Here is a 27,103-nt window from a genome sequence, read left to right on the forward strand (position 1 = left end):
AGAAATGCTATTGTGAGAAATCGGTATTGTATGAGCTTATTAAACGAATGTTTACGTTATTAAATCAAAGCAGTAGGTGACAAATTCACACTCCCTGTGAGAATTAGACAAATTCAACCAGATGGCCTACATTTGCTTTTACCTCAAATACCCCCGCATTTTTTCTTCTTCTAAAAAGGTAGTACGTCAGACAGACGCATGACTTACGTACTCAATTTTACGCACGGGCGCGCCATATTTCCTCCCGGCATTTGGTCCTCATTGGGAACACGTTGCATGAAACTCCAAATTTATATCGTCACGTTACAGATACAATTTTGAACTCTAAGGAAACGAACACCAAAGCAGCGTATACGGGTGAGTCAATTATCATGCCAGTGATTCATTTAATGACATATTTTTAATAATAACAATGAAAGGATGACCGTCTACCAATTTACTAGCTAGCTAAGCTATCCGTCAGGCTAGCTAGCTAGCTACTTAGGTGGATGGCCGCACTGGATCGCCAGTGCTAACGTCAGAGTAACTATCGTCAGCAATCATGTAGCTAGCTAGTGTGAATTTTAAGACTGCAAGCTAGCTAGCATGTGTCATTTCTCGTATCTTGTGTCAGCTGTTGTTAGCCAGCTAACTAGTCATGTTAGCTGCACTTGATTAATATGAAGTCTTTGTAAATTAATATATGCTAATTCGTGAAACCCAGCTGAATTACTATATTTAGCGTCGTCCAGATGTGTTTTAGGGCCAAAGTAGATAGATAAAAGTTGAAAGAACGAGTTATCTAGTATAGCCTAGACAACGTTGGGTTCAAAGCCAACGCTAGCTACTGTAGCCTAGCTATCTAGTTAGCTAGCTATTTTAGTTTAGCAGGTAGAGTATATTAATTAGTTAACTACATGGAAATTCAGTGCATGGGGACATTGCAGACATTAGCAAACTGATCAGTTTAACGTTCTACCGCTTATCTGTCCATACATTGACTAAGACTCTAACTAGAACGTTTTGCGGTTATTAGTAGTTTTATTGGTTGGCTACGTGCTAACCCAGCTGTGCCAACTTTACAAACGAGTCTTGCGGTACTTGTATGTCAAATTCAAATCTTCAGTCCAATCATTTGTCACTCGCTAGGGTCCGTTATGGTGACAGTTGCCGGCTTTGTTAGCTAGCTCTAGCCTGTTAGTTTAAAATGGAGTTTGGGATGACTCACGACCTTGTTCTCTGTTAGCTAGCTATCTGCAGCAGCAGCAGAGGGGGAGAGGACCTGATCTGCCGAGACCTGATAGGAGGTAGTCAGAATGTCGGAGAAGAACACCCGAATCGCCATCGTCAACCATGACAAGTGCAAGCCAAAGAAATGTCGTCAGGAATGCAAGAAAAGCTGCCCAGTGGTCCGAATGGGTAAGATTGGAAATCATTAATATATCATAAACCTTGAAATCTGTCACCATAGTAACAGTATGCAACATACCACAAGCCCCAAGGCACATATGCCAACGTCATTTATTTTTATGGTATCCTTTTGATGCTTTCATGTACTCCTTTCTATTATGCAGGCAAGCTGTGTATAGAGGTCACCGCTCAGAGCAAAATTGTCTGGATTTCCGAATCTCTCTGTATTGGCTGTGGAATCTGCATTAAGGTAAAACATAATAATTTGACCATGACCAGTGAAATGCTTAATAGTTGGTTGAATGTGGCAAAGTCTTGATAACTCTACCCTTACTCCACCCTCATCAGAAATGTCCATTCGGGGCCTTGTCCATCGTCAACTTGCCAAGCAACCTTGAGAAAGAGACCACTCACAGATACTGTGCCAACTCTTTCAAGTTGCATAGGTAAGTTCAGCCCCAAGTTAAAGACACCGGGAGCAACATCATGACAAGTTTTCATCTAGCGTTTCGGTCTGATTTGTTTTTCCAAAATACAACCCAATGTGTGGGACATGTTTTAGATTACCTATACCCCGACCTGGGGAGGTGTTAGGGCTGGTGGGAACCAACGGTATCGGCAAGTCCACAGCGCTGAAGATCCTAGCTGGAAAACAGAAGCCCAATCTGGGAAAGTTTGATGTGAGTGAGATCTGCCCAGATGGCCACACATCAATCACAGTGATTTCAGTTAACTTTTACATTCCCAGCACAAGCTCTTAAAGGGATTGATCATGGGGAGAGGGGCAATGGCATTTGTAGCATTCCTCATGTCATACCAGGACTGCGAGCTGAAGTGTGTAGGCCAAAACTAAGGCCAAGTCTCAATTAAATTAACATAGCATTCATATTAACACTGCTGAACCAGGACTCATTGAGAGTTGAGAGTATATATATGACTCCGTACACAATAAAGGAAACATTAATGTCAACATGTCTGTTTGGTGTGCCCCAGGCTCCCCCAGACTGGCAGGAGATCCTCACCTACTTCCGGGGCTCGGAGCTGCAGAACTACTTCACCAAGATCCTGGAAGATGACCTGAAGGCCATCGTCAAGCCCCAGTACGTCGACCAGATCCCCAAAACGGTCAAGGTCAGTCCCCTCTCAGCCTGTGTTGTATCACACCACCACCAGAAGGTCGATGAACCAATGCGGTAGTCGCCCTTACACACTGTATTAGTAGTGGCAAAGTCATGTGATCTCCAGCCACATGCATACCAAACATGAACAGGAAGGCTTTGTGTCCCAACGGGCCAGGTGCTACTACCGCCATGTGTAACCGTGTTACTGTGTTGTGCCACCAGGGGACCGTGGGTTCCATCCTGAGCAGGAAAGATGATACCAAGACGGAGACCATCGTCTGTGACATGCTAGGTACGCCGGCTCCTCCTTCCGTTCCCAGCCCAGTAGTCTTTTCTACTGTCCAAATGTAGTTCAAACCTTCTTTTTTTTTGTGGGAAATGTTATCTTACAGGCCGACTTATTCCAAGAAATGATTGTGGAAATTGTTTTAGAGAGCAGACTTTGTTAACTTTTCCGTGTGTGTCTGCAGATCTGACTCACCTCAGGGACAGGAATGTGGAGGACCTCTCTGGAGGGGAGCTGCAGCGCTTCGCCTGCGCCGTGGTCTGCATCCAGAGGGCTGACATGTAGGTCCAGAGGCACTGCCGCCTCAACCAAGAGCACCCCAAGTTCCTTGTTGAGTAGCTCTGATCAGCGCAGTGTTACTATTGAGGTTTCCCGTTGTCGTTCCAGCTTCATGTTCGACGAGCCGTCCAGTTACCTGGATGTGAAGCAGCGTTTAAAGGCTGCCATAACCATCCGCTCCCTCATCACCCCAGACAGGTGGGCAATAAATCAATTAAAAACATCTTGTCTATCCATGGAAAACGGGAGTGTGACTCTTAACCCCGTTTGTTTCGTGCGTGTGTCCCCTCCCAGATACATCATTGTTGTGGAGCACGATCTGAGTGTGCTGGACTACTTGTCCGACTTCATCTGCTGCCTGTATGGGGTACCCAGCGCCTACGGTGTGGTCACCATGCCTTTTGGGGTCAGGGAAGGTACGTGCCCCTTCCCTAGCACTCCTACATCCAGAGTCCAGTGCCTCTCGACGCTACACCATACAGTCATCGCTAGGACTGGCTCTGCAGGCTACACTCTGTGCCGGTCGTCTGTAAAGACAAGTGATCTGGCTCAATTTGAGCTCTGCTACAGTGCACCCCAGTCTGGCTCTGGCAGGCGCTCTCTGACATGGAAGTTGCCTTAGAGCCAGCTGGAACACACCTCCAACATCAATCTTGATGCGTTGTTGCCTAACCTGTTGTGAATGATTTCTGAATGCACATCGAGCTCTCTGGGGGCTATGTTGCCCTTGTTAATGTTGCCAAATTTGGGTCTTCTGTCTGATTGTGTAACTGGTTGATACTAATGCAACCAATTACCAAACGTTGAACCTACAAACTATCTCACACTTCTTTTCTTCGGACCTTCTCGCGCCCCTCCCTTCCTCCCTCTCTTCAGGCATCAACATCTTCCTGGACGGCTACGTGCCCACGGAGAACCTGCGCTTCCGGGAGGTGTCGCTGGTCTTCAAGGTGGCGGAGACGGCCAACGAGGAGGAGATCAAGAAGATGTGCCGCTACCAATACCCCCACATGAAGAAGGCCATGGGGGACTTTGCCCTGGAGATCCTGGAGGGAGAGTTCACAGACTCTGAGATCATGGTGATGCTGGGGGAGAACGGTAAGTAACGTGTGTGAGAGAAAGAAAGAGAGGCTGCTCTGTGTGTGTGTGTGTGTGTGTGCCAGGGACACACTATTGTCTGAGTTTATTTTAATTTCTTTTTGCCTTTCTCAGGGACGGGCAAAACAACTTTTATCAGGATGCTGGCGGGGCGTCTGAAGCCAGATGAAGGAGGTAAGCATTGTCTCACCTCCAGTCTTATGAACAGCTGCTTAACACCACTGCTCCACTGGTATCATCTCAGGAAATCCTCGAACATCAACGTTGATTGTGTCTGCTTAATGTTTAGGTGAAGTGCCTGTCCTCAATGTCAGCTACAAGCCCCAGAAGATCAGCCCCAAGTTCAAAGTAGGTGTCCTTCCTCCTCGTTCAACCCCAGCTGCCTGCTCCTGCTCTCAGAGGACCACACCAGGCTGGCCCCTAACCCTCACCCCCCCTCTCTCTCTCTCTCCACACAGGGCAGTGTGCGGGCCCTGCTCCACGACAAGATCCGGGACGCCTACACGCACCCACAGTTTGTAACAGACGTCATGAAGCCCATGCAGATCGAGAGCATCATCGACCAGGACGTAAGTGACATACTGGCATTGTCGTGGTGACCGCAGGCGCCGCATTGAGCTGGTTTTGTAGCATGTCAACACTGGACAACATTTTTTTTAATGATCCCGCGTGTCAAGCTTTTCTCATGGCAATGCAGCACACTAGACACCCTTTCATTGACTTCAGTCGACTATGTATTAGAAGATAACTTTTAGATTATTTATGATTATTTTATCATGGGTGCTGTCTGACCATTCAATGATGTGTATGTGGATATGTTCTTTCCATCCACCTTTTCCTTTTTCCCCCTCCTCCACTCCCAGGTCCAGAACCTGTCTGGGGGGGAGCTCCAGAGAGTAGCCCTGGCGCTATGCCTGGGCAAGCCTGCCGACGTCTACCTTATAGACGAGCCCTCCGCTTACCTGGACTCAGAGCAGCGTCTCATGGCTGCCAGGGTCATCAAACGGTACGGCCAGACTTCAGGAGAGCGCCACCTACAGCTTGGGGGTGGTCCAGTCCAGTGTCTCTCGACGCTACACCATACAGTCATCCCTATGACTGGCTCTGCAGGCTACACTCTGTGCCGGTCGTCTGTAAAGACAAGTGATCTGGCTCAATTTGAGCTCTGCTACAGTGCACCCCAGTCTGGCTCTGGCAGGCGCTCTCTGACATGGAAGTCGCCTTAGAGCCAGCTGGAACACATTGCAGTCATTCTTAGAACCAAGGCATAAGAGGCCTTGCAGGAATTGGGAGATATCAGCTGCTGGAGTTGTTTAGAAACAAATTTGGTGGAGTGCATCGAGACTAGTTTACTCATTTGAGCTATAGTTATCTTATTAAGTGTGTTTTATTTGAGCTCAGTAGGACCCTAAAGCTAGGTATGTTAATGCCTTTGTCTCCGCACGCGTCCTTAGATTCATCCTCCACGCTAAGAAGACGGCCTTTGTGGTGGAGCACGACTTCATCATGGCCACCTACCTGGCCGACCGTGTCATCGTGTTCGACGGCATCCCATCCAGGAGCACCGCCGCCAACACGTAAGCCCCGCCTTACCTGACGCCTGGCAACACAGCCAGGCAAACCTCTACAACGCTCCAGATCCCTTTTGTAATGTTTAGATCCCCAGCCCTATTTATCAATCTGCGCTCTGATATATAACCTTCACACCTGTGTAAACGTGGTGAATCTACTGGCCTAAGCCTACATAAAAATAAAATAAAAACTTGGGTAGGGTAGAATAGGAGGGTTGCTCCCTTGTTGTGAACTTAAGATGGTGTAGAAAGTTCCAGAACCGTCCCTTATCTCTCCGACCCTCCAGGCCGCAGACCCTGCTCGCTGGGATGAACAAGTTCCTCTCGCAGCTGGAGATCACCTTCAGAAGAGACCCCAACAACTTCCGACCAAGAATCAACAAGATGAATTCCATTAAGGTACCATGTCGGAATTGACAACAAAGATGTTCTGTTTACAACCTAGCCGAATACAGTTTTTTTTTTTTTTTGCATTTGTTTCACACCTGCATATTCTCTCCTTCCAGGATGTGGAGCAGAAGAAGAGTGGCAACTACTTCTTCTTGGACGACTAAATCCCATTCCCTCCTTCATAGAAAGAGAAATCTCCATCCTCCTCACCCCCATCTACAGTGGAAGAGAGAAAGACACTGGCCCAGCAGCAAGCCAAGTCCTGCCTTCCAGGGTCCATGGAATTACAACAGGGTTTCCTTGTCCATTTCCCAGGGGAGCCTCCCATGTCACATGTCTCACACCATGTTCAGATGGCCAAATCAAATGACAAAATATTCATTAAGTGCTAGTATAAGTCATATAGAATGTGTGGATGTGAGTCCCCCTGAGAAATGTATTTGAATATCCTAGCTGAGCTCCCACCTATGCTAAGGGTTAGGGAGTATAGTTATATATATACATACACACGTCTTTGTGACCCAAAGGAGTGTTTTAGCTGAGTCATTTTTAACAAGAATATCTTAAATAAATTGACCCCATATCCTGTGCATGGCCATGTTTTTTTTTTTCCCAAAGAAAAACATAAATTGACCAAGAAAATTAAATTTCTTTCCTATCACAACTGTACATTTGAAATGGATATTGACAAACTATATGTCTTGTAATCATCACAGACCATGGTCTTGAAAGATGACCATAACTTGCTCTGGATCATAGACCTTACTTGCTCCAGGAACCATACATTATTTAATATTCAGTGCATAGCTACAGCTAAATATACAGAAGGTGTACAGTTATGCTTTATTGATAGAAATGATGAATGGGTCTCTGGTCTTCACTGAAATTGTTTTGTTTTCAATTTCTGAAATTCTCACCCAAGTTTAATGTTTCTTCACTACTGCTTGTGATATCTTATGTTTGCTGCTAAGGCATATTTGAAGCTTGCTGCAAAAGTTTCTCAGATCAATGGATCACACCTTTGATAAAAATGGTTGTGTATTTAACCAGTGTCATCTCCCAAACCAACCACTAGATGGGGCTAAATATTAAACATATTTGCTGCTCTTTTGTATTGGTGGGCCTATACCTGCAATATGGACACGTATCTTGTTTTGTAACTCAAAATGGCAAGTGTGTGTGACAAGAAAAAATAATCACCAGAAAAGAGTATATTTGTTTCAATGTTTTTAATTCTGTTTCTGAAAGTGCTGTTATTTGAGAATAATCAATGCTATAGCAGAGGTTATCGACAGTTGGTGTGTGAATCATGCATAACATCAGAAGTTGACTATTACACCACCCTTAACACAAGTCGTTTTGCATGACCAGGACAAGCTTTTTACAAGAGGGTAAATATTTGGACCAGTTGGAAAGGTCAACCTGACATCCAAACATGTTTCAACATTTGTTATTTTTCTATAGTAAGTGCCAGTTTACCAACTGGATAGAGAAGAGGTAACCATAAAAATAAAATACAATGGGCATGAAGTCTGAGCGGGCCTTTAGCCTACATTGCAGAGAGGGAGGTTGTGGCAGGATGGGCTGGGCCTGGACGGTGGGCTGGTGGTACTGTCCTGAGAGGCCTGGGGTCATGACTGACAGGTCTCTACTTTGAAGGAAGGTTGTAGAGTGAGAGGGGGCAGTGCGGGACTAGAAGGAATAGATGAGAGTGTGTGTGGTGGGGGGAGGGGGTATGCTTTGTCTACTGGGAGTAAAACATGACACCACTCTGAACAGGATCTGTGGGAAGGGAGGGGGCACATCAGTTAAAAGGAGTATCCAATCAGATTACAGCAGATTACAACCGGCCCTGTAAATGCATTACCGGGTCTTAACCCCACCACCACACACACACTCACATACACACAGGGGGTATAGAAAGGGCACAGCTGCAGCCCTCAGGCGTGAGGGGGGGGGGTGTGGGTGCTTGTGGTCGTTCTACCAGGGATCAGTTCAGGACTTTGACATGACATCATCACTGCATGTGGCACTCTGTCTTAAAGATCAAATGAAGCAAGGGATGTCCCTGACCTTATGCTGTAGTAAATGTGTAGCGTTCAAACATTCCCCACATGCATCACCATTGTGTTTTGCAATGAAACTAGGCTTATGTACATGTATACAGGCAAGCTGGTCCTCATCCAGATCACCCCACCCTGACATTATCTCGTTCACATAGCATCTATCTATTTATATTAGCAATGTATTTATATTTTCATCAGTCCTACCAAAGGCATGCATATAATATATAAAAATGTTTTCCATTCTTGTTCATCTGAAAGTGCACGTAGGGACTTCTGTTTCATCCTTCATTGTTTTGTTCCAAGTGTTTCAACTTTTAACTATTCATCCTTCTTTGTGTTACTGATTAGCTCTCACTGTTGTAAGCCACCTGCCCCTCCCACACACACACACACGCACACATTCACTGACACCCATAAACGTACATAGCTATATCCCCCTCCTGTTTACCCCTTCACCATGACAGTTGACCCTAAAAGCGCACCAATGATCTAATCCAACGGTGATGATGATTATTCTGAGGCTGAACCAAATCCGTCATCACATCTTTTGTTTTGGGAACCGTGCTATTTTCTGCCTCTGCTGATATGCGTATGGAAGCCCAGATCCAGGAAGAGGTGATGTCATGACACTATCGTTTACAATGCCCCCCCCTCACACACACATACACACACTCCCCCACCCCCAGATGTACAGACCACCACCTCTCGTGAGAGATGACCTCACTGGACTGTATTGAAGGAACATCTGTGTGATGTGGCCAGGCAGGAAGGACTTGCATACAGTCCCATTGTAAAACAGCCACATAGGCAGATACAGCCCTGACTCAGGGGTGAAGTACTGCATCAAATCCGCTTACCAAATCCTGTCTTTGGAGTTGAATTAGGTGTGTGTGCAGGTGCGAGATTCTTCTTCTCGCCCAAGAAGATTCACTTCTTGAGGGATTAACACGAAGTGTTACGAAGTCGTAAATGTAAAGTTATAGAGTTCCTTCCGACATTTTTCTACCACCTGCTGCCTCTCTTAAAATCCATTCTGAGAATTTGTACGCCCTATTGTTTTTCATGCTGTATGTTAAATATGCACACTGCATGCACAATACATACTACAAAAATAGAAATATGTGTAAATCAGAGTCTGACTACATTGGAAATCTTTCAACTTGCACAGAACGGCATGGATGTACACAGAATAAATACCATTCCTCTTCAAATTTTTGAAATCCACCTGTAGAATACCCTCTCGATGTTTACAATTAGTCATTTTTTAGCAGACGCTCTTATCCAGAGCGACTTACAGTAAGTACAGGGACATTCTCCCCGAGGCAAGTAGGGTGAAGTGCCTTGCCCAAGGACACAACGTCATTTGGCACGGCCGGGAATCAAACTGGCAACCTTCAGATTACTAGCCCGCTTCCCTCACCGCTCAGCCACCTGACGCCCGTAGCCCCTAGGACTACGATGTTGTAGTCCTAATCCCCCCGTAGCACAGTTGTCTTCTCCACAAGTTCACTGTGTCATCACCGTCTTCCCCCCCCCGCTGTGACGACCCACAGAGGATCTCTGTCTAGTGCTCCTCATTCTCACCACCTGGGGACAGCTGAAGATTCCCCCAGAGAACCAGGCTGCTGTTTCTTCAGTGTCACCCGGCCGGTAGGCCAGACCACCCTCCATGGTGCCCTGTCACGGGGGAGCTCTTGTGTGGGGAAAAGGGGGGGGGGGGGCATCAGACTCCAACAGGGATTTCTAGACACAGTTGGCAGTTGACTGTGAGTCTGTTTTTCAACAATGGGTTCAGTGTTAGAAATGTCAGCATTTCCTGACATAGATCCACAGCATTTGGCTGCCTAAGAGATCTAGGAGATCGTTGTAGTGTGCCTGTGTTGAATTTAGTAAAAAAATGAGGGATGTGGTTGTAAGGTGCGCGTGTGTGAGAGAGAGAAGTATCTAAAAGAGTGTGTGTGACTGTCTTGTTCATTGTTTCCCATCTGTATGGACTCACTCCCTGGCATTGCATTTTAATGTGGAGATGATTGACATTAACCAACCAGAGACACAGCAATGTGCCTAGGGCCCCAATCATGATGACCTAAGTGACTGACACCTTCCATGCTACTGTATGTGTCTGGTGCAAGGGTCTGTGTAGGTGGAGTGAGGGGGCTTTGGGGAGGGAGGAGGGGGGGGAGGATATCGCTCCTCCGCACATTATTTCTAGGACTTGCGGAAGGCTGCGTCTTCAATCGAGGCGCCCGTTTGAAACGCGAGCCGGACGATAGGCTGCCGAGGCGATGACTCGCGTTTCTCCACCGGCCCCTGCCAAGCAAGCGCCTATGCATGCTGCCTGCCAGGGACCGGGGGGGGGGGGGGGGGGGGGGGGGTGAATGGCATGTGTGAGAGAGTGTCATCCCAACGCATGTATGTCAATCAGCTCCAAGCATTTCCACCCCCGTGCCAGTTCACAGTACTCCGTGGTGACTGTGATGTAAAAGTATCCGACCCTCAGCTATGTTCTTCCTCTTCTGCCCGCCGGCCAGAGACAGGCAGGGATCCAGTAGTTTTAAATGGATCCCGTTCTCCGTAACCTTTGACCTGATACTACTAAGTGAACTCACCATGGCGGAGCGCCCACACACTGGCCATTGACTGACTGACTCTTCAGACCAGCGGACACTACCGACAGGGGGCCAGGGTTGGGGTTGGGGGGTTTAGTTGAAGGACTATTTTATAGGAGTATCTCATGACCCTGAGGTTATTACCTTGTAGGGCCAGTCACACTGTACAGAACTGTGGTTATATTCTGGTCAGATCACGGCAGTAGACAGTGGAGCATCTTCTTTCACATACAGTAGGCTATGGTACTGGCCCAGTCCCAGCTCCCAGTTCTAGCCTAATTCCCAGCCCTATCCCTAGGTCGAGACCTATCCCCAGTCCCTAGCACTAGCCCCAGTACCTACACCCAGCCATAGCCCTAGTCTCTAGCCTCAGCCCCAACCCCAGCCCGCCCCAGACCCTAGCACCAGTTCCAGCCCCAGCCCCAGTCCCAGTCCCAACCCGTCCCAGACCCTGGCACCAGCCCCATTCCCAGTTCCAGTCCCAGACCCAACCCTATCCCCAGCCCATCCCAGGCTCCAGCTCCAGTCCCAGTCCCAGTCCTAATCCCAGACCTTATCACCAGCACCAGTTCCAGCCCAAGCCCAGCTAGTCTTGTTGCCCAGTGTGAGAGAGCAGGAGGGGATGGGAAGATGGTGACCCTTTTCTCCTCTCCTTCAGTGCTGTCCAGCTGTGTGACGGCCAAACAATAAGACATGTCATGGAACGACCTCCCTGAGCAGCTCTCCCACCACCATCAAATACTGGGATGGCAAGGGCATGGGGTGGAGAGCGGCTCCTCAAGTTGTTCCACCCAGGGTTTGGTTTTATTCTCATAAAGGCATTATCTCATGGATGGGATTTACATTGATTCAGAGAGCTTTGTTGATGTCTATGGCAGTGTTACTGCAATTACATCAGTATCAATAATACAGTACTAAGAGCTAATAGTTTAACAGTATCCAATCCAGTTGATCTGTCAAACCAGGACTAATTCTATTTCACATTTTAGTGTGATAACATTGATTAAGATTGCAGGAAAACTGCACCGCCATCATGGATTTACTTATTGCAAAGTTGCTTGCTTATTGTACCATGATGCAAAAGACAAAAAAGCATGTTTCGCTGCTATCATTCAGCAAATATTTGCATTAATAATTGCAGCCTGCTTCTTCTACAAACAAAGTAGGCTTCAGTCGGATGAAGGCACCCAGGGCTGTGACTGTGGATCAGAGGATAGTGCAGGAGGTGTTTGTGGGGGGGAGGGGGCGCAAACTGACACTCTTTTTCTAAATAGCAAAGTAATCAAATTTGCCGACAATTCTAGTCTAATTTGGGCATCTGTAGTGCCTGTCTTTCCCTCTCAACTACTCCCATCGCGCTCCCCAGATCGCACTGTTTTCCCAGATTTTACATTCACGTGCAGCTTGCTCTCGCCTTACTCAGACATTCTGTCGCCAGCTCCGTGACGTAACCTGCGCTAGGAGCGCCCACTTTCAGTGGTTTTCCTCCGCCGCTAAATCAGCCCGTCTTGAGGATAATATAGTCCCCCATTTCACAGGTTCCTGCGACCGGCTTTTCTCACAGTTTGGCAGTGGTGCCTTTGAACTTGACTAAAGACTCAATTTATTTGTAGGCGGTGCTTTAACGTATAAACGAGAATTCCTTGAATTTTCCATATTTCCAAGTTTTTCATGGAAGTGTTTATGTTGTGTGATTTACAATAGCATCACTGGTATAGGTCTTACAGTCTATCTTTTAATACTAGCGTACTGAATGCACTTTTCTTTGCAATTATACTATTAAGTCACTAACATTACAACGCATAATACAATGCAGGCAGACTTTATGCAAAAACAGTCCAGTTTCAAGAACCAGAAAGGAGATGAGGAAACGATATTTTAACTTCTATCCTTTTATAGTTGCATGATATGCAACATTAATAAGACCATTTGATGACAAGCAAGACTCTAGTCTATTTTAATCTCTTATCTATGTATAGATAATATTGTTTACGACTATAAGCTTGGACTGTCCGTCGAGACCTATTTGCTCAAACAGAAAGGTGAGAATTTGAGATGGTGTATGACATGAGTGAACATGTTCTAATGTTTACCCTCGCCTAAGAAACTTTTGTTCTCCTGACAACGTAAATAGTGCTTATCATATCACAATCAAAGCAGAAGAGTGGATTGCTTAACACAGTGCAGTTCAGGAGTTCGCCATCAGATAACCAACACCAGACAAGAGAGCTATCTGTCTGTTAAGGTTGCATGATACTCTGTGGACTAGTTTTGAAAAGAGACCGCAAAAGAAGTTAACTTTTTCGGAAAATATACAAGCTGAAAATCTGTTGCAGAAATGAGTCACAACAGAGATGTTTATTTGCCCAATGCAGAAAACAAGTTCACGTGGAATATCTTTTTGTATGGCAAATGCATTTATATGGATTTGCATGTAGGCTATTGGCCATATGCTTATTGTCATCCCATTCACGTAGTTGTAGTTTGGGCAATTTCACAGTAATGTTAAACACAATAAAACGCTATTATATGGTTCAGTTGTGATGGAAATGCTTCTCAAAAGAGGGGCTGTGAGATAACAATAAAACTGGCACTGCATTAAAAAAAAAGTGTGTTTACTGGCAAAAAAATCCCCTTTAACTTCACGAAAGAATACATTGTTTCACAGTTACATAATCCATTCCGCAGAGTGCATGAAAATGTTAGATGCGTAAAAGTAGGGCTTGTTATTCACGGACCGCCCCAAACTGTGTACCGCGGCATGATACTGGCGCTCAGCGGAGGGTGCGACGGCCCCGCGACTCACTGACGCCAGCGCGAGTAGACCCAAGACGGGCAGCCGTATGAAAGCACTGGAGGCAAGATTGAAAGCGGCACAGAAGGTACTGTTACTTTATATATTTTTGTCATACTCAGCAAGGGCAATTGAAAGAAGGCTACACTCAATTTAGGGTTTTGCCAACTTTTCGGACGTTTTCATACAAAACTTCAAGGGTAAACTTAACTTTGAGCAATTTAGCATTCTTTCTAAGCCTTCAAACTTTTCTATCAGTCTGATGGCAGAAAATATTGACAATTGGCACTGTATGGAACTCATTCGCTAATTGCAATCTTGTGTTATCAACACTATGACTGCAGCATTACCACATTTGAAATCGTGTGAACGTTTCTGATGTGTGGATTGATGGTGTGAATGTAAAAGCGGAAAGTAGCCCAGTCTAACGAACTACTAATTACTTGAAGATGTACCATTGTGATAGCTGACTGAGCTTTTGTGTTTTATCTGTGTAGGCTTGTCGTTTTGCGTTAGCTCACGCAATCAGTTTCGGTTTTAGACGTACCTAATCATATTAATTCTTTTTTGCACACCTTTTCAGAGTGATTTAGTGCCAGTGTTTTTAGTCCAACAGTACATCTTTGTCTTAAAGGATGATTTGATTGATCTTCTAGCAACACAAAGAGCTGCAAAATCCTAAGAATTACTAAGTGACTTTTATGTTGGTCTGCGAGTTTACACACGTCTTAACATCCTCCAGTGGAGGTCTTATGCTTTTGAAAGACAGGGTTGCAGCATCAACATATCTCCTGAACGCAGTGTGTGTGTTTGTGTGTGTGACAGAAAGCAAGAGTGAAAGACTCATGGCAGCCAGGGCCAGATCTCCTGACATCATTGAAGATGACATATCAGATTACCCAAAGGACACGAATTTGTCCTTGTCCGTGATTTACTTCAATTGTTTTATTCCGTTGCATTCAAATGAACATATTTTTTCACTGTCTCATTAGTGTTATGGCTATTTGTGTATCTGCCTTTGTAGCTTGGTCAGTCCGAGCAATGTAGGCAGTAGAATGTGCAAAGGTGCCATATAGTTGCTTGTGACAGAGCTGAAATCAATGAGGACTTTTACAATCTCTGGACATGCATCTAGAACAGTACGTTGAAGCAATAATTCAATTTGAGTTACAAGGCCTAACCTTGAAACCAATGACCACATCAACCTTAAATCTACCGAGTTTTCGTAGCATCCTCTGAAGCTGTTATTATGAAGTGAAAACAACGCATCACTTTCAACTGTCTTTTCGTCTGAGAGACGGCTATCACGTTATAGAACGATGAACTAATTCAGAATCAATTCTCCTGCATAGATATAAACAGAATGACATTGGAGTGTTTTACACGTATGCCTGTGTGCCAGTCATAACAGGATTTAGGCTCGCCAGCCTCAGTAATACCCATCCGTAGAACCCAGACGCCCTCCTCCACCATATGTAGAGGCGAGGTGTCCGCCCCACCACAACACCAACCCCAGAACCCCCCCCCCCCCCCCCACACACCCCCACCCCCTGAGTGCCAGGCATGGTTGGGATTGCTGCCCGAAGCCCATGTGTTGGTTTCAGGCGTGAGTTATGTCTGTGGTCACATGTGTGGAGTTGCCTGTCTGGGTGGAAACGCTAGCCTAGATCAGCTACAGCAGCCCTCTTGGGTCATTGTTGTGGGGTGGTTTGTCTGGGTTTAACAGCTGACCACAGCTCAGTTCCACCAGCCCGTCTGGGTCAATGCCGTTAGAGGCCTTTTCATGGCACAGAACTGACCCAGGATCAGCTTGGTATGTCCTCTCCAGGTATGTGGTGTGACGGCTCTGACAGGGGTGTTGACTGACCCCAGTTTAGTTTAGCACTTGTAGTGGTCTGTCTAGGTCAACGCAGCGTCTAGTCAGGGTGTACAGCATCTCACGTCGGGCTGCAGCTATTTCAGGCCTTGCCGTAGACTACACTATGAAGGCGGGAAACTTGTGGGTGACTGGGGCTTAAGACTACTACTTGAGGGCTTGACTTTCATACTTGCTTTAGCTTATCTGTTTTTAGCCTCATCAGAGACGCTAGCATACTGTGTGAATGTCAGGTTTTGGTGGGTGTATGGTTGCAGCCGCCAGCATGCGGCCTGTGTATAGCGGGTTGTTTTTGTTTGTCATTCTTTGATTATCAAGTATGCTTTGTGTACTGTCTGTGTGTGTGTGTGTGTGTGTGTGTGTGTGTGTGTGTAGGCGTGAGATTTGGTACTGTCTGTTCTGCGGGTTATGTGACACACTTGAATGGAATTGTGTGGGCCACATGGTGAAGTGCATTACAGTGAAGTCTAACAGTAACTATTTACATAGGCATAACTCTTGTGAGAAAACACACTTGTGTGAAGTGGTGGGTTTACCTCGAGAGGCTGCAGGCTGTGTGTGTGTAGAATTTGCATCCCCTTTTTTCATTTTCTTTTTCCTCATTTCTCACTCTCTCCATCTCTCCCTCACCTTCTCCATCAAGCAGACACACACACACACACACACACACACACACACACACACACACACACACACACACACACACACACACACACACTGTATACTCACTCATGCTCCCTAATGAATGCACAAGGAAAATCTCTCTCTTTCTCTCAAATTCTCTTTTTCTCTCCATCTCTGCCCTCTCTAACTCTCCATCCATCCACCCCCTCACTCGCTATCCCACTCTTACCTCTCCCCCCTCCCCCCCCCCCCTCTCTCTCTTTCCCTCTCTCATTCCTCTCTGCTCCCTGTTTTATAGCCAACGACTCAATTGAGCGGCCTCTAATGGAGGCCCTATCCAGGGCTCTGCTGATAAATAATGTAGCTTCTTCATAATGTCCCGTCCCCTGGGAGGGCCAGGAGAGCATCGTTACTGCCTCCTCATCGTCCACAGCCCGGCCCTAAATTGATTAACAGACACTGAAGCAGGGCAAAATGATCCATGCGGCTAGTCTCTAGCGTCTAACTGCTACCTAGCATTAGTGCTAGCCAGGCGGGTCAACCCCACTCACAGCTCGCCAATGTCGCATGATCCCACTCAGCCTCCGATTAGCCCTTTAGCCCGCAGCTCTGGCTAACGGGCTAATGCCAACCCATTACCGAGGGAAATTGCGGGCTGAAGCGAAGGGGATACCGGAGTGATTTTTATGGTGCTCTTGTGTAAACGGTGGTGTGTGTTTCAGGTTTAATAGGGGAGGTAGAAGTTGGCCTGTCCGGACAAGGTATTTATGCAATTCTTCATAGGCGGGACTTGTGTAAGAGAGTGAGAGGGGTTGGGGGGGTGGTGTGGTGTGGGGGGGCAGTTTTCAAAGAATGTGTTGGGTAAGGAGATGGACAACTGCGAGGCAGAGGGATAGATGCTTAGGATGTTAATGTGATTTAGGCTGAGGGAAGCTTCTAGGGATCAGATTATCTTTGATGTAGAGGTTCACTAGGACCCACTGATGACCGATTTGACTTTGTTGAGAATCGCTGCTCCGTATAATGTGGGTAAATTGAGACAGTTAAAGTATACTTTCTGTGTAACCTTTTTTTTATGACTGAAGTGGCTATCTAATCCGATACCTATACCATCGACACTTATCTGTTGTGTTCCCTGAATGAAGTCCCATTGCAAAACTTGACCATAAAAATGTCTCGTGTCTTATTTCAACTGTTTCAAATGTGAACTGTGGACTGCATGAAAAATGAAGGGCCTTTTGTGGCGCCATTTGGTTTGGACTTTCTGATGGGCAACTTCAAACTAGCATTGTCTAAAGAAGCGTCAACACCAACTCAGGTCTCGGCCGCTTACGTAAACATGTGGTCAGTACAGCGGTCAGATGTTATAGATCCCCAGGTTTGGAAATACCCTAGAGGAGGTGGAGGAGGAGGAGGAGGAAGGGGAATGGGTCCAGCTGCATAGCGATGACAGTAAGCAACTGTGCGGCCTGGTCCAGATGTTATAGTGTGTGCTTTCCTGGAATCCTGGAATTGGATTAAAAGTTAGTCGTTGGGTCTCTCTGCAGCTGGTCTCTCAAACATGCAGTTGGGCTTTCAGTAAACCTGTGAAGGCAGATGTTTGTGACGGACTGTTCTCCTGCAGTCCTCTTTACTGTCCCTCTCCTCGTCTTCAGATGCATTTGGAATATCTTCTCCCGCCTAAAGTGTCAAGCAAGAAGGACAGCGAAAGAGGCGAGAGAGAGCGAGAGAGAGCGAGAGAGAGAGAGCGAGAGAGAGCGAGAGAGAGCGAGCGAGAGAGAGCGAGAGAGCGAGCGAGAGAGAGCGAGAGAGAGAGCGAGAGAGAGCGAGAGAGAGCGAGAGAGAGCGAGAGAGAGCGAGAGAGAGCGAGAGAGCGAGAGAGAGCGAGAGAGAGCGAGAGAGCGAGAGAGAGAGCGAGAGAGAGAGCGAGAGAGAGAGAGAGAGGACAAGAGTGTTTTCTCTCCCAGCCCCAGGATCGTTCGTTCTCTCCACCTGCAGAGAGGCCTCCGGGCCTCCAGCAGGAAGTGAGGGCACTTCTGGGACGGCGATGACAGAAGCGGAGAGATAAACGGCCGCGCTGTTTACTCCCTCTCCCAGAAGCAGAGCTTTTGAACAATGCAGCGAGGTGGCATGGGAGTGTGTGAGCCCGGCCACGCCTCACACTCAAAGGATGTCGGCCCTCACATGTTCCCCTTGATGTAGCTCCTCTACACACACACACACACACACACACACACACACACTCAGACTCATAAGCAGAGAGACATACGCAGACCATCAACCCCTACCTGACAACAGTTAGGCCCTGGCTTTTTAAATTAGCCAATGTGATTGGGGCAGCTGGGCTAAATATAGGAGCAACTCCCCTGCTTTACTGTCAGTGTGGTTAGCGATAGCAAGCCTCCAATGACGCCCCCCCTCCCCACTCCGCCCAACACACACACACTAACACACCAGCTGTTGTAAACAGCACCTGTTCTCACAGAACCTCAGTCCAACCTGGTAGCCCGCACTTACAGTGGCCAACACAGATAGAAAACGTCTATCTGTCTATACCACTGCACACATAGCCGGAAATACCAGCTTGTGTGAAAGCTTGAGGTTGTAGGCAGAGTGAAGGCTTGATGATGTTTTGGTTTCTGGTAATAGGAAATCTAATTTAGTCACTGTGTTCACTGTCAGAATGCTTTGTTTGGGTCAGAGAGTATGAAAGGATGAAGTGGAATTCTGTGTGTGTGTGTACGTGCAAGAGCAGGGCAGTGATAGACACTGAGAAGATTTGCGTGTGTGTTTGTGCGAGTGTGTGCACGCATTCTATTTTAGATTCTAGGCATACCAAAAATACCTCCCGGTTCATGTTGTGACACTTGGTGATCCTCAACTGAATTTGAACTTGCTTGTAGTTTCCAAAAACAGGGGACCAATTTATTCAATGTCCTTGGTTACCTTGAAGGTGACAAAATCATTCACCTTCTTAGGAAATGGGTGTTTGGGGACCACAGTGAATAGGCACATTTACCCACACACCTCTTTGTTTTGTTTTACGGTCCCAGAAGTCGCCAGGCTCCTCTTTGGTGGATGTTTTATGGAACATTTCTCTCAACCAAAGCAACCAATAAAGTTGTGTTGATATTTCAACTCAGACAAGTACCTCAACAATGCATGTTGTGTCAAATGACTAAACCATCGTTAGACCAAGATTAAATGCTACCACCCTCACCATTTGTATTCCAGTCGCTGTAATGGCAGTGTGTGTTCATATCGCAACCAACAGTGACATTGGAGAGTGCTAATGTGACGATTCATATGGACAGGAAATCATGTGGAGAATGCGCTGGTCAGCGTGTTCACGGTCAGGCACACCGGCAGCAACTTCCAAGAAGTCATAACAGAGTGACATCATTGGTCGTTGCCTCAGGCAGGACCAATAGAGCGGGCCGGGGCTTTAAGATTTGTATGGTTTGGTTTCCAGGCAGAAGATGTGTAGAGCTGCGCCTTGAGCGGCATGTTTTATAGTGTCTCGTCAATGGTCTTATTGTCTGTCTATTTGTCGGTCTGTCTGTCTTATCTGCTGGTCTGTCTGTGACTGTAATTCGACAGTGTGTTGTTATGCATTTGTGATAAACCGGTCTTGGTTCTCTCTCCAGGTGGTTCGAGTTGAAGCGATCCTTGGTTTTGGGACACTGAAGCTGGCAGCTCCATCTTTCAGCCCCCACAAGAAGAAGCAACATCCCTCCTTCAACGCTCACCCTTTCCCTCTTCTCCCTGGACTATCCCTCCCCAGTTTCCTGAAACTCCTTCACACACACACACACACATACACACACGCAATCAGACACGCACGCACAGCTGTCCGTCCCTCCAAAAAAGCCTCCGCGTGGGACCGATAGGAGGAGGGAGGGTTCCCCGTCCGAAAAATGAACGTCACGTCGCTCTTCTCCTTCACCAGCCCGGCCGTGAAGCGCCTGCTGGGCTGGAAGCAGGGGGACGAGGAGGAGAAGTGGGCCGAGAAGGCGGTGGACGCCCTGGTCAAGAAGCTCAAGAAGAAGAAGGGCGCCATGGAGGAGTTGGAGAGGGCCCTGAGCTGCCCCGGCCAGCCCAGCAACTGCGTCACCATCCCTCGCTCCCTGGACGGACGGCTCCAGGTGTCCCACCGGAAGGGCCTGCCGCATGTCATCTACTGCCGGGTGTGGCGCTGGCCCGACCTGCAGTCGCACCACGAGCTCAAGGCGCTGGAGTGCTGCGAGTTCCCCTTCGGCTCCAAGCAGAAGGACGTCTGCATCAACCCCTACCACTACAAGAGGGTCGACAGTCCAGGTGGGTCCAACGTTTCAACCGCGCACGCAAACCTACAGCTGCACTCCCGCTTTCAAATCGATTCACGTTAGGACACATAGTCACACTCTCTGGTACAATGCAGGTCAAGTTCATTAAAAAGGAAATACTAAAACGGGTATATCTCTGCACTTTACGAAGATGCTTGAATCGTCTTCTGGTTTAGGTCATCGTTGCTCTGCATGTGGGTTTCCAGCTTCCAAACGGCTCTCTCTTTTTTCTCCCTCCCTCCTATCTTCTTTCTATATCCCCCACACCTGTCGGCCAGGTACTTGTCTTTTTGAACTGGGATACTTCAAAACAAACCTCTCGATCTCCAAAACCTGTCAAGCACGGACACAGACTCGTGCAGATACACATGCACACACACACACATATATACACACACATAAAAACCATCCAGGAACGGGCACAATCACACAGGAGCACAGTTTCCTGGCTGTCGATGCTGTTCAGAAGTCTCAGCTGCGTGTGTGTCTGTGTGAGACAAAGATATATTATTTTCTCTTGCTAGGGGAGAGGCAGGGGACATCAAATGCAGCCTTTTGTCTGTCTACTAAGCAGAAGATGAGTGTCAGCTGACCACACAGAAACAGCTGTGCACAGGGTGCTGGAGGAAGGGGGGGAAGCTATGGGCGGTGAGTGTGTGTGTGTGAGTGTGTTAGCAGGAAATTCCACCCGAGGGAGAATGGGGGCTTTGTTTTGGGCATGCTCTGTGCAGCCAGCTGGGGAATACACACACATACAGACACACACACACACACACACACACACACGGTGTTGCTGTGAGGAACACTGGGGCAGGAAGCCTGTCACTCACATACAACAGGAGGAAGGAGTGGTTGCCTGCCTCGCACACTTTTACTGGGGGCGGAGGAGAGGGGGGGTGTAAGGGTCCACGCTCCGTGATCTGAAACAGCTGTCTGTTCACACACATCCTCTCCTCTTCCTCCTCTTCACACCCCCCCCCCCCTCACACACACACACTCCCATCTTCTCTCTCCGATCCTCAAAGCTTTTCCCAAAACATTAACACAAGAGCTGGATGACATCTAATGATTGTGCCACACATCTAGTCTTACACAAACTAATTTGACATCAAATATTTTGGTTTAACTTCAGCCTAACATCGAACTAACTAAACTATTACATCAAATCAAACTATCTTTTTTTTAATACAAAAGATTTTTTTAAGAATAATTGAGTATTTGTATTTCTATAATTGAAATATGCCAATTTTAAGGGTGTGATGTCCTCAAAAGTATATTGTGTTTTGGTTTATCAACAGTTGGCCTAGTCATGCCATCAATGTTGTGGCATTTAATAGACAAAACTTTATTGGTTCAAGTAGTTGGACACAAGTGGAGAATATCTCTCTGGTTCCGAATTTCACACATCTGAATGAGTCTTTCAAGATGATCTTCCATAATGTTTACCCCGGCATGATGAATTCCCCCAAAGTAGGATCTCTTGAAAGGTGCTTTCTCCCAGAAGAATGTCTGGCACTAAGGCCAAATACGGCTGGCTTAAATCAACAAGCTGGATGCCAAAACTCCCAAAAATGCAGGGGCATCTGCACCCAGTGAGCAGATAGAGAGGGGCTCTTTATGATGCTGTAATTAAAGAACTCAGTCTGCGCTAGAGAGGGTCCATCGTTGTGTGTGTGTGTGTGTGCGTGTAGTGAATGCACGTGTGTGTTGGTGAGTGTTTGCCTGGGTAGTGCGCACGCGCGTGTGTGAGCAAGTTTGTGTGTGTGTGTGTGTGTGTGTATGAGTGTGTGCATGCTTTTGCAGCGCTACTAGACTCCAGGGGCTTACTGACACAAAGAGAGGGCTGAGCCCCCCCTGGCTGTACTCACTCGCAGGGTCAAGCCGTGCATCAGAGAGCAACACTTATCAAACCAAGGGAGCCTCATACACCTCAATGAAAATTAATAGCCCTTTCTAGATGAACGCAAAACTGTGTGTGCGGGGAATTTCAAAGCCTGGTTTTATTGTCAGTGTGGTGGTATATTGATTGTAGATCCTCAAAGAGATTTCTCTTGCTGATGAAGTGCAGTTTTATACATCGTTCATTTGAGTAACTCAAAATGGAAGCCCACTCTATCCACTTTAACTGTTGGATAGCACCACGGCGCCATTTTGTCCGATGTCTTACGGTTTCCAGAGAACGCAGACATTTTGAAAGGCACACACAGACGGATGGATTGAATGACAATCAACCGGACATTTCTTCTCCCTCTCTTCCCAGTGCTGCCCCCGGTGTTGGTGCCGAGGAACAGCGAGTTCAACGCCAAGCACAGCATGCTGCCGCGCTTCCGCAACCCCCTGCACCAGACCGAGCCTCACATGCCGCAGAATGCCACCTTCCCAGAATCCTTTGCCCAGGCCAACACGCTGCCGCCGGCCTTCCCCCCGACCTCTCCAGTAAACAGCTACCCCAGCTCTCCTGGCAGTGGGAGCAGCGCCACCTTCCCTCACTCCCCCAGCAGCACCGACCCAGGAAGCCCCTTCCAGATGCCAGGTACGTTCCCGTGCCATGGGGGCTCCCCTCCACCCGGGCCTGACGTTTGAAATGAAACCCCCCCGTGGACTTGTGTTCTTATGGTACCATCTTTCACCCCTTCCATCTACCTGTGCCTGCTACAGAGACCCCCCCTCCTGCCTACATACCCCCGGAGGAGCAGATGACTCAGGACTGCCCCCAGCCCATGGACACCAACCTGCTGGTCCCGGCCCTTCCCCTGGAGATCAGCAACCGGCCAGGTAACTATGGCAACACACACACACATAAACAGCACTCACAAGTATGTAATATATTACATACCATACATATAGCATATATACAGGATATCATAGGGAATATGTATTTATATATTGTGACATACGCAAGTATACATCAAGAGGAATAACTTTGTTCAGCCAAAAGTAAAACAAGTCCTTATCTACCATCAGAAAGACTACCGAACATCTATCCCTCTGTTTTAAGGTCGTTAGGGGTCAAGTAGAGAGAGCATGATGTGGTGTGGGTGCATGAAACCCAAGGGAAGGTTCAAAGCCTGGAGCAATTAAAGTCAGCCTCGATGCAGCTTTTTTACGAGTGCTTTAAAACCCTCTGTCTGATGTCATCTCTGCCGGTGGTCATTACTGAAGGCTCGTTAAGTACTGCCTGTGCTAATTACCTCCCAGTTTTATATCTGAAACCCTGCCTCGACCGTCACTACCTCAAACTGTGTGGTTGAACCACAACTGCGTGCAGGTTTTTGCACGCAATTCTTCAAAACCGCACGTACACAAGTCATTATTTATGTTCTTATGCTGAAGCTGTGGGAGCAAGCGACCATGCCCCTATTCTTAGATCTGTGTCTAATACAAGTGGCACGCTGCAAATATCTAATGATTTGGTTCTAGCCCAACACTCAGTGTCTTTTGTTTTTAATAGTGAACAAAATACACACACACACACACACACACACACACACAGAGGCACTGATAGCGGGAAGAACTGCAAAAATTAGGGAGTAGTTCTCTCTCCTCCACAAGCTGCATCCTGTCAGGGGGGGGGGGGGGGGGGGGGGGTGGGGGGGAGGGAGGGTTCTCCATTGTAAGCCGTCTGTTCTGGGAAACTGCAAGACAAAACACACCTGCTAGCCAGTACCCATGGAAGGCAGGAAGTTTGGGAGAAGTTCACGTTTAGATAAACACAATACATGCCCTAATCCAGAGGGTGCCACGCTCAGTTGGCACAGGGCTCACGGTAGACACATGGGGTGAGGGCATGTGCCATACATAGGCAGGGCAGCAAGTTACTCCTGTTTACTGCCTGTTTCACTCCCTTCAGCCTAGCTTGGACTACAGTCTTAAAGAGCTGGATTGGGCATTCTGCAATGCATAGAACTATCATGTTTTTTTTTACTAAAGATACTATAACTTACTAAACATGTTTGCAAAAAATGCATTTCTCCTCCCAAGATAGTTCTTGTATGTGTCCTTGTGTCCAGATGTTTTTAGCAGTGGATGTGTGTACGCTCACATTATCTGCGTGTCAATGTGTACAGGATATCTTACCCTGTGTGTGTGTTTGTGTTTCCTGTGCAGATGTTCAGCCCGTGGCGTACGAGGAGCCTAAACACTGGTGCTCCATCGTGTACTACGAGCTCAACAACCGTGTCGGCGAGGCCTTCCAGGCCTCCTCCACCAGCGTGCTGGTGGACGGCTTCACAGACCCCTCCAACAACCGCAACCGCTTCTGCCTGGGCCTCCTCTCCAATGTCAACCGCAACTCCACCATCGAGAACACCCGGCGGCACATCGGCAAAGGTAGGGCCGGCTCCAACCTGTGACCACATGGCGCAGAAGTTCTTGGATCGATAGTTGTCGTCGATGTGGGGATAGGCTGCTATTCTGAGGAAATATTCCAAAGAATGACACAGGCATGTGTATTGGTGCTGTATCAATGTTCTATTTAATTTTGTTATATTATGTGAATATTATACATTTTCTTTTTAATCTTTATTTTAATTTATTAATTAAATATATTATTATTGATATAGTATCCAGGGTCTTTACATTTAGAATTACGTCTTAAAAAAAGGGTTAACCTTGTTGGTTGTGAACCAGCCAAGAGCAAAGACTGAGGTAATTATTTGAATTTCCTTTTACAAACCGTACCTCAGCACGACTCTCTCCCCTGCAGGCGTCCATCTGTACTACGTGGGCGGGGAGGTTTACGCCGAGTGCCTCAGCGACAGCAGCATCTTCGTCCAGAGCCGCAACTGCAACTACCACCACGGCTTCCACCCCACCACCGTGTGCAAGATCCCCAGCGGCTGCAGCCTCAAGATCTTCAACAACCAGGAGTTCGCCGAGCTCCTCGCCCAGTCCGTCAACCACGGCTTCGAGGCCGTCTACGAGCTCACCAAGATGTGCACCATCCGCATGAGCTTCGTCAAGGTAACCGAGGGGGGGGCATCGTAGAAAGACACCCGCTGACCTCGCAGAGTACAAGATGGTTAGATTGTTACTTACATTTACATTTAGTCATTTAGCAGATGCTCTTATCCAGAGCGACTTACAGTAAGTACAGGGACATTCCCCCGAGGCAAGTAGGGTGAAGTGCCTTGCCCAAGGACACAACGTCATTTGGCACGAACCAGCAACCTTCTGATTACTAGCCCAATTCCCTAACCGCTCAGCCACCTGACTCCCTTTACTTTAATGATCTCCTAGACGAGATTGCGGCATTACAGCCGTGTAAAAAACTATTATGCACAAAGACAGGGATAGTGCTCTACATCCAGTGTATATACTGTACTCGCTGACAGTTGACTGTTTTCTTCTCTTGTGCTGCAGGGCTGGGGGGCAGAGTACCATCGCCAGGACGTGACTAGCACCCCCTGCTGGATCGAGATCCACCTGCACGGGCCCCTGCAATGGCTGGACAAGGTGCTCACACAAATGGGCTCTCCCCTCAACCCCATCTCCTCCGTGTCCTAAACTCAGCTATCCCCAGGCCTGTTGGCTGTCTAAACCCAGCATTTAGGTTCCGGTGTCGGGCGAGGGGGAGGGGGGGGTGGTGGTGGTGGGTATAGTCTGATCCTGGATCTGTTTTATCTCCGTCAAAGCAAGATGATTTTGACTGGAACATATTCAGATTTTGTGGCTATACAAGGGGCGGGTTGTTTTGGGCGGGATTTGGGTTTGTACTCTACTTGAAGGATGTCTGAATCAGGCACATTTGCAGATTCACAGACGGACATGGCAGGGGATGGGGCAAGTGAGATAGAAGCACCTGGAAGATACTTGATCACTGTGACCAACTGTAATAATCAGGCCATCACACTCATCTTCAACACAGGTATCCTCCCTGATCTGATCTTGCCACCGCAGTTTATACTCTCTTTTTACTTTTCCTTCTCTTCCCTTGATCCCAGTTTACATCCCAGTTTTCATTGGACCCTCGGATATTCCCGGGAGGGTTAATGACTGCCAGGTCGTTACAAATAAGCATGTACAGGGTCGTGGGTGGGGGAGGAGGCAGGTGACCAATATAGGTGGGCGGGGGAAAGATGAATTAATTGTAGCGGTGTTAAGTTTCTTATAAACATATTTAGAGGGTATGAAAATAACCAAGGTCAATAATCAACAAGTGTCTTCTCAGACATCAAATTGCGTTCATTCAATTTTTTGGTTTGGCATACAGAACATGTAGCAAGGTTTTCAGATGAACGCCCTTCGTCGGTTTATGACAAATATTCTCGTATGGGGGGGGGGGGGGGGGGGGCGGGCGGTGGGAAGTGGGGGGGATTGGGGAGGGAGGGTGGGTACGACGCCATAGGGGGGTTTAAGATATTCTTTTTTATGGGGGGGGGGGGGAATACAAGTGTATAAATATTGCTCATCTTGTGTTACACTCGTGTTCAACTGAATAAAATAAAATAGTGTTTTAGGTATTCTCACCATTAGAGTATTTGCTGTGCGGTCTGTTTTTGCAAAGCGTAGTTGTGTAAACATAGCATCACAAAAACAACTGGTAGACAGCAGGAACATCACAGCAGATGTGAAACCAGAGGCCTGGTTCTGTGTGTCCCTTGCTGTGTGGGGTGCAGCTAAAAAAAGGTGTCAATTGTAGTCATGTTCAGAATATGGACACTGATCCATCTCACC

The 27,103-nt window shown here is 47.3% G+C and overlaps 2 protein-coding genes across 3 annotated transcripts; both read left to right on the forward strand.

The window, feature by feature from the left end:
- Positions 1 to 238: 238 nt before the first annotated feature.
- On the forward strand, positions 239 to 7,346 carry abce1 (ATP-binding cassette, sub-family E (OABP), member 1). 2 transcript variants are annotated; one of them, XM_067250622.1, is made up of 18 exons: positions 239 to 357; positions 1,230 to 1,398; positions 1,554 to 1,639; positions 1,738 to 1,835; positions 1,952 to 2,069; positions 2,383 to 2,520; positions 2,733 to 2,802; positions 2,981 to 3,077; positions 3,184 to 3,273; positions 3,370 to 3,491; positions 3,952 to 4,173; positions 4,288 to 4,347; positions 4,463 to 4,521; positions 4,632 to 4,742; positions 5,037 to 5,179; positions 5,628 to 5,750; positions 6,032 to 6,143; positions 6,251 to 7,346. In XM_067250622.1, the coding sequence occupies exons 2-18, from the start codon at positions 1,296 to 1,298 to the stop codon at positions 6,296 to 6,298; spliced, it is 1,800 nt and encodes a 599-aa protein (XP_067106723.1). In that variant the 5' UTR covers positions 239 to 357; positions 1,230 to 1,295; the 3' UTR covers positions 6,299 to 7,346. The 2 variants fall into 2 exon arrangements, with proteins under 2 accessions (XP_067106723.1, XP_067106722.1); XM_067250621.1 differs by having other exon boundaries at positions 247 to 357; positions 1,226 to 1,398.
- Positions 7,347 to 13,667: 6,321 nt separating this feature from the next.
- Positions 13,668 to 25,997, forward strand: smad1 (SMAD family member 1). Its single transcript, XM_067249924.1, has 7 exons — positions 13,668 to 13,691; positions 19,751 to 20,420; positions 22,689 to 22,961; positions 23,087 to 23,203; positions 24,536 to 24,757; positions 25,134 to 25,390; positions 25,790 to 25,997. Exons 2-7 carry the CDS (start codon positions 20,021 to 20,023, stop codon positions 25,931 to 25,933), a joined length of 1,413 nt encoding a protein of 470 aa, XP_067106025.1. The 5' UTR covers positions 13,668 to 13,691; positions 19,751 to 20,020; the 3' UTR covers positions 25,934 to 25,997.
- Positions 25,998 to 27,103: the final 1,106 nt, after the last annotated feature.

Source organism: Osmerus mordax, chromosome 14 (assembly GCF_038355195.1).
Source record: "Osmerus mordax isolate fOsmMor3 chromosome 14, fOsmMor3.pri, whole genome shotgun sequence".
NCBI classification, from domain to species: Eukaryota; Metazoa; Chordata; class Actinopteri; order Osmeriformes; family Osmeridae; genus Osmerus; species Osmerus mordax.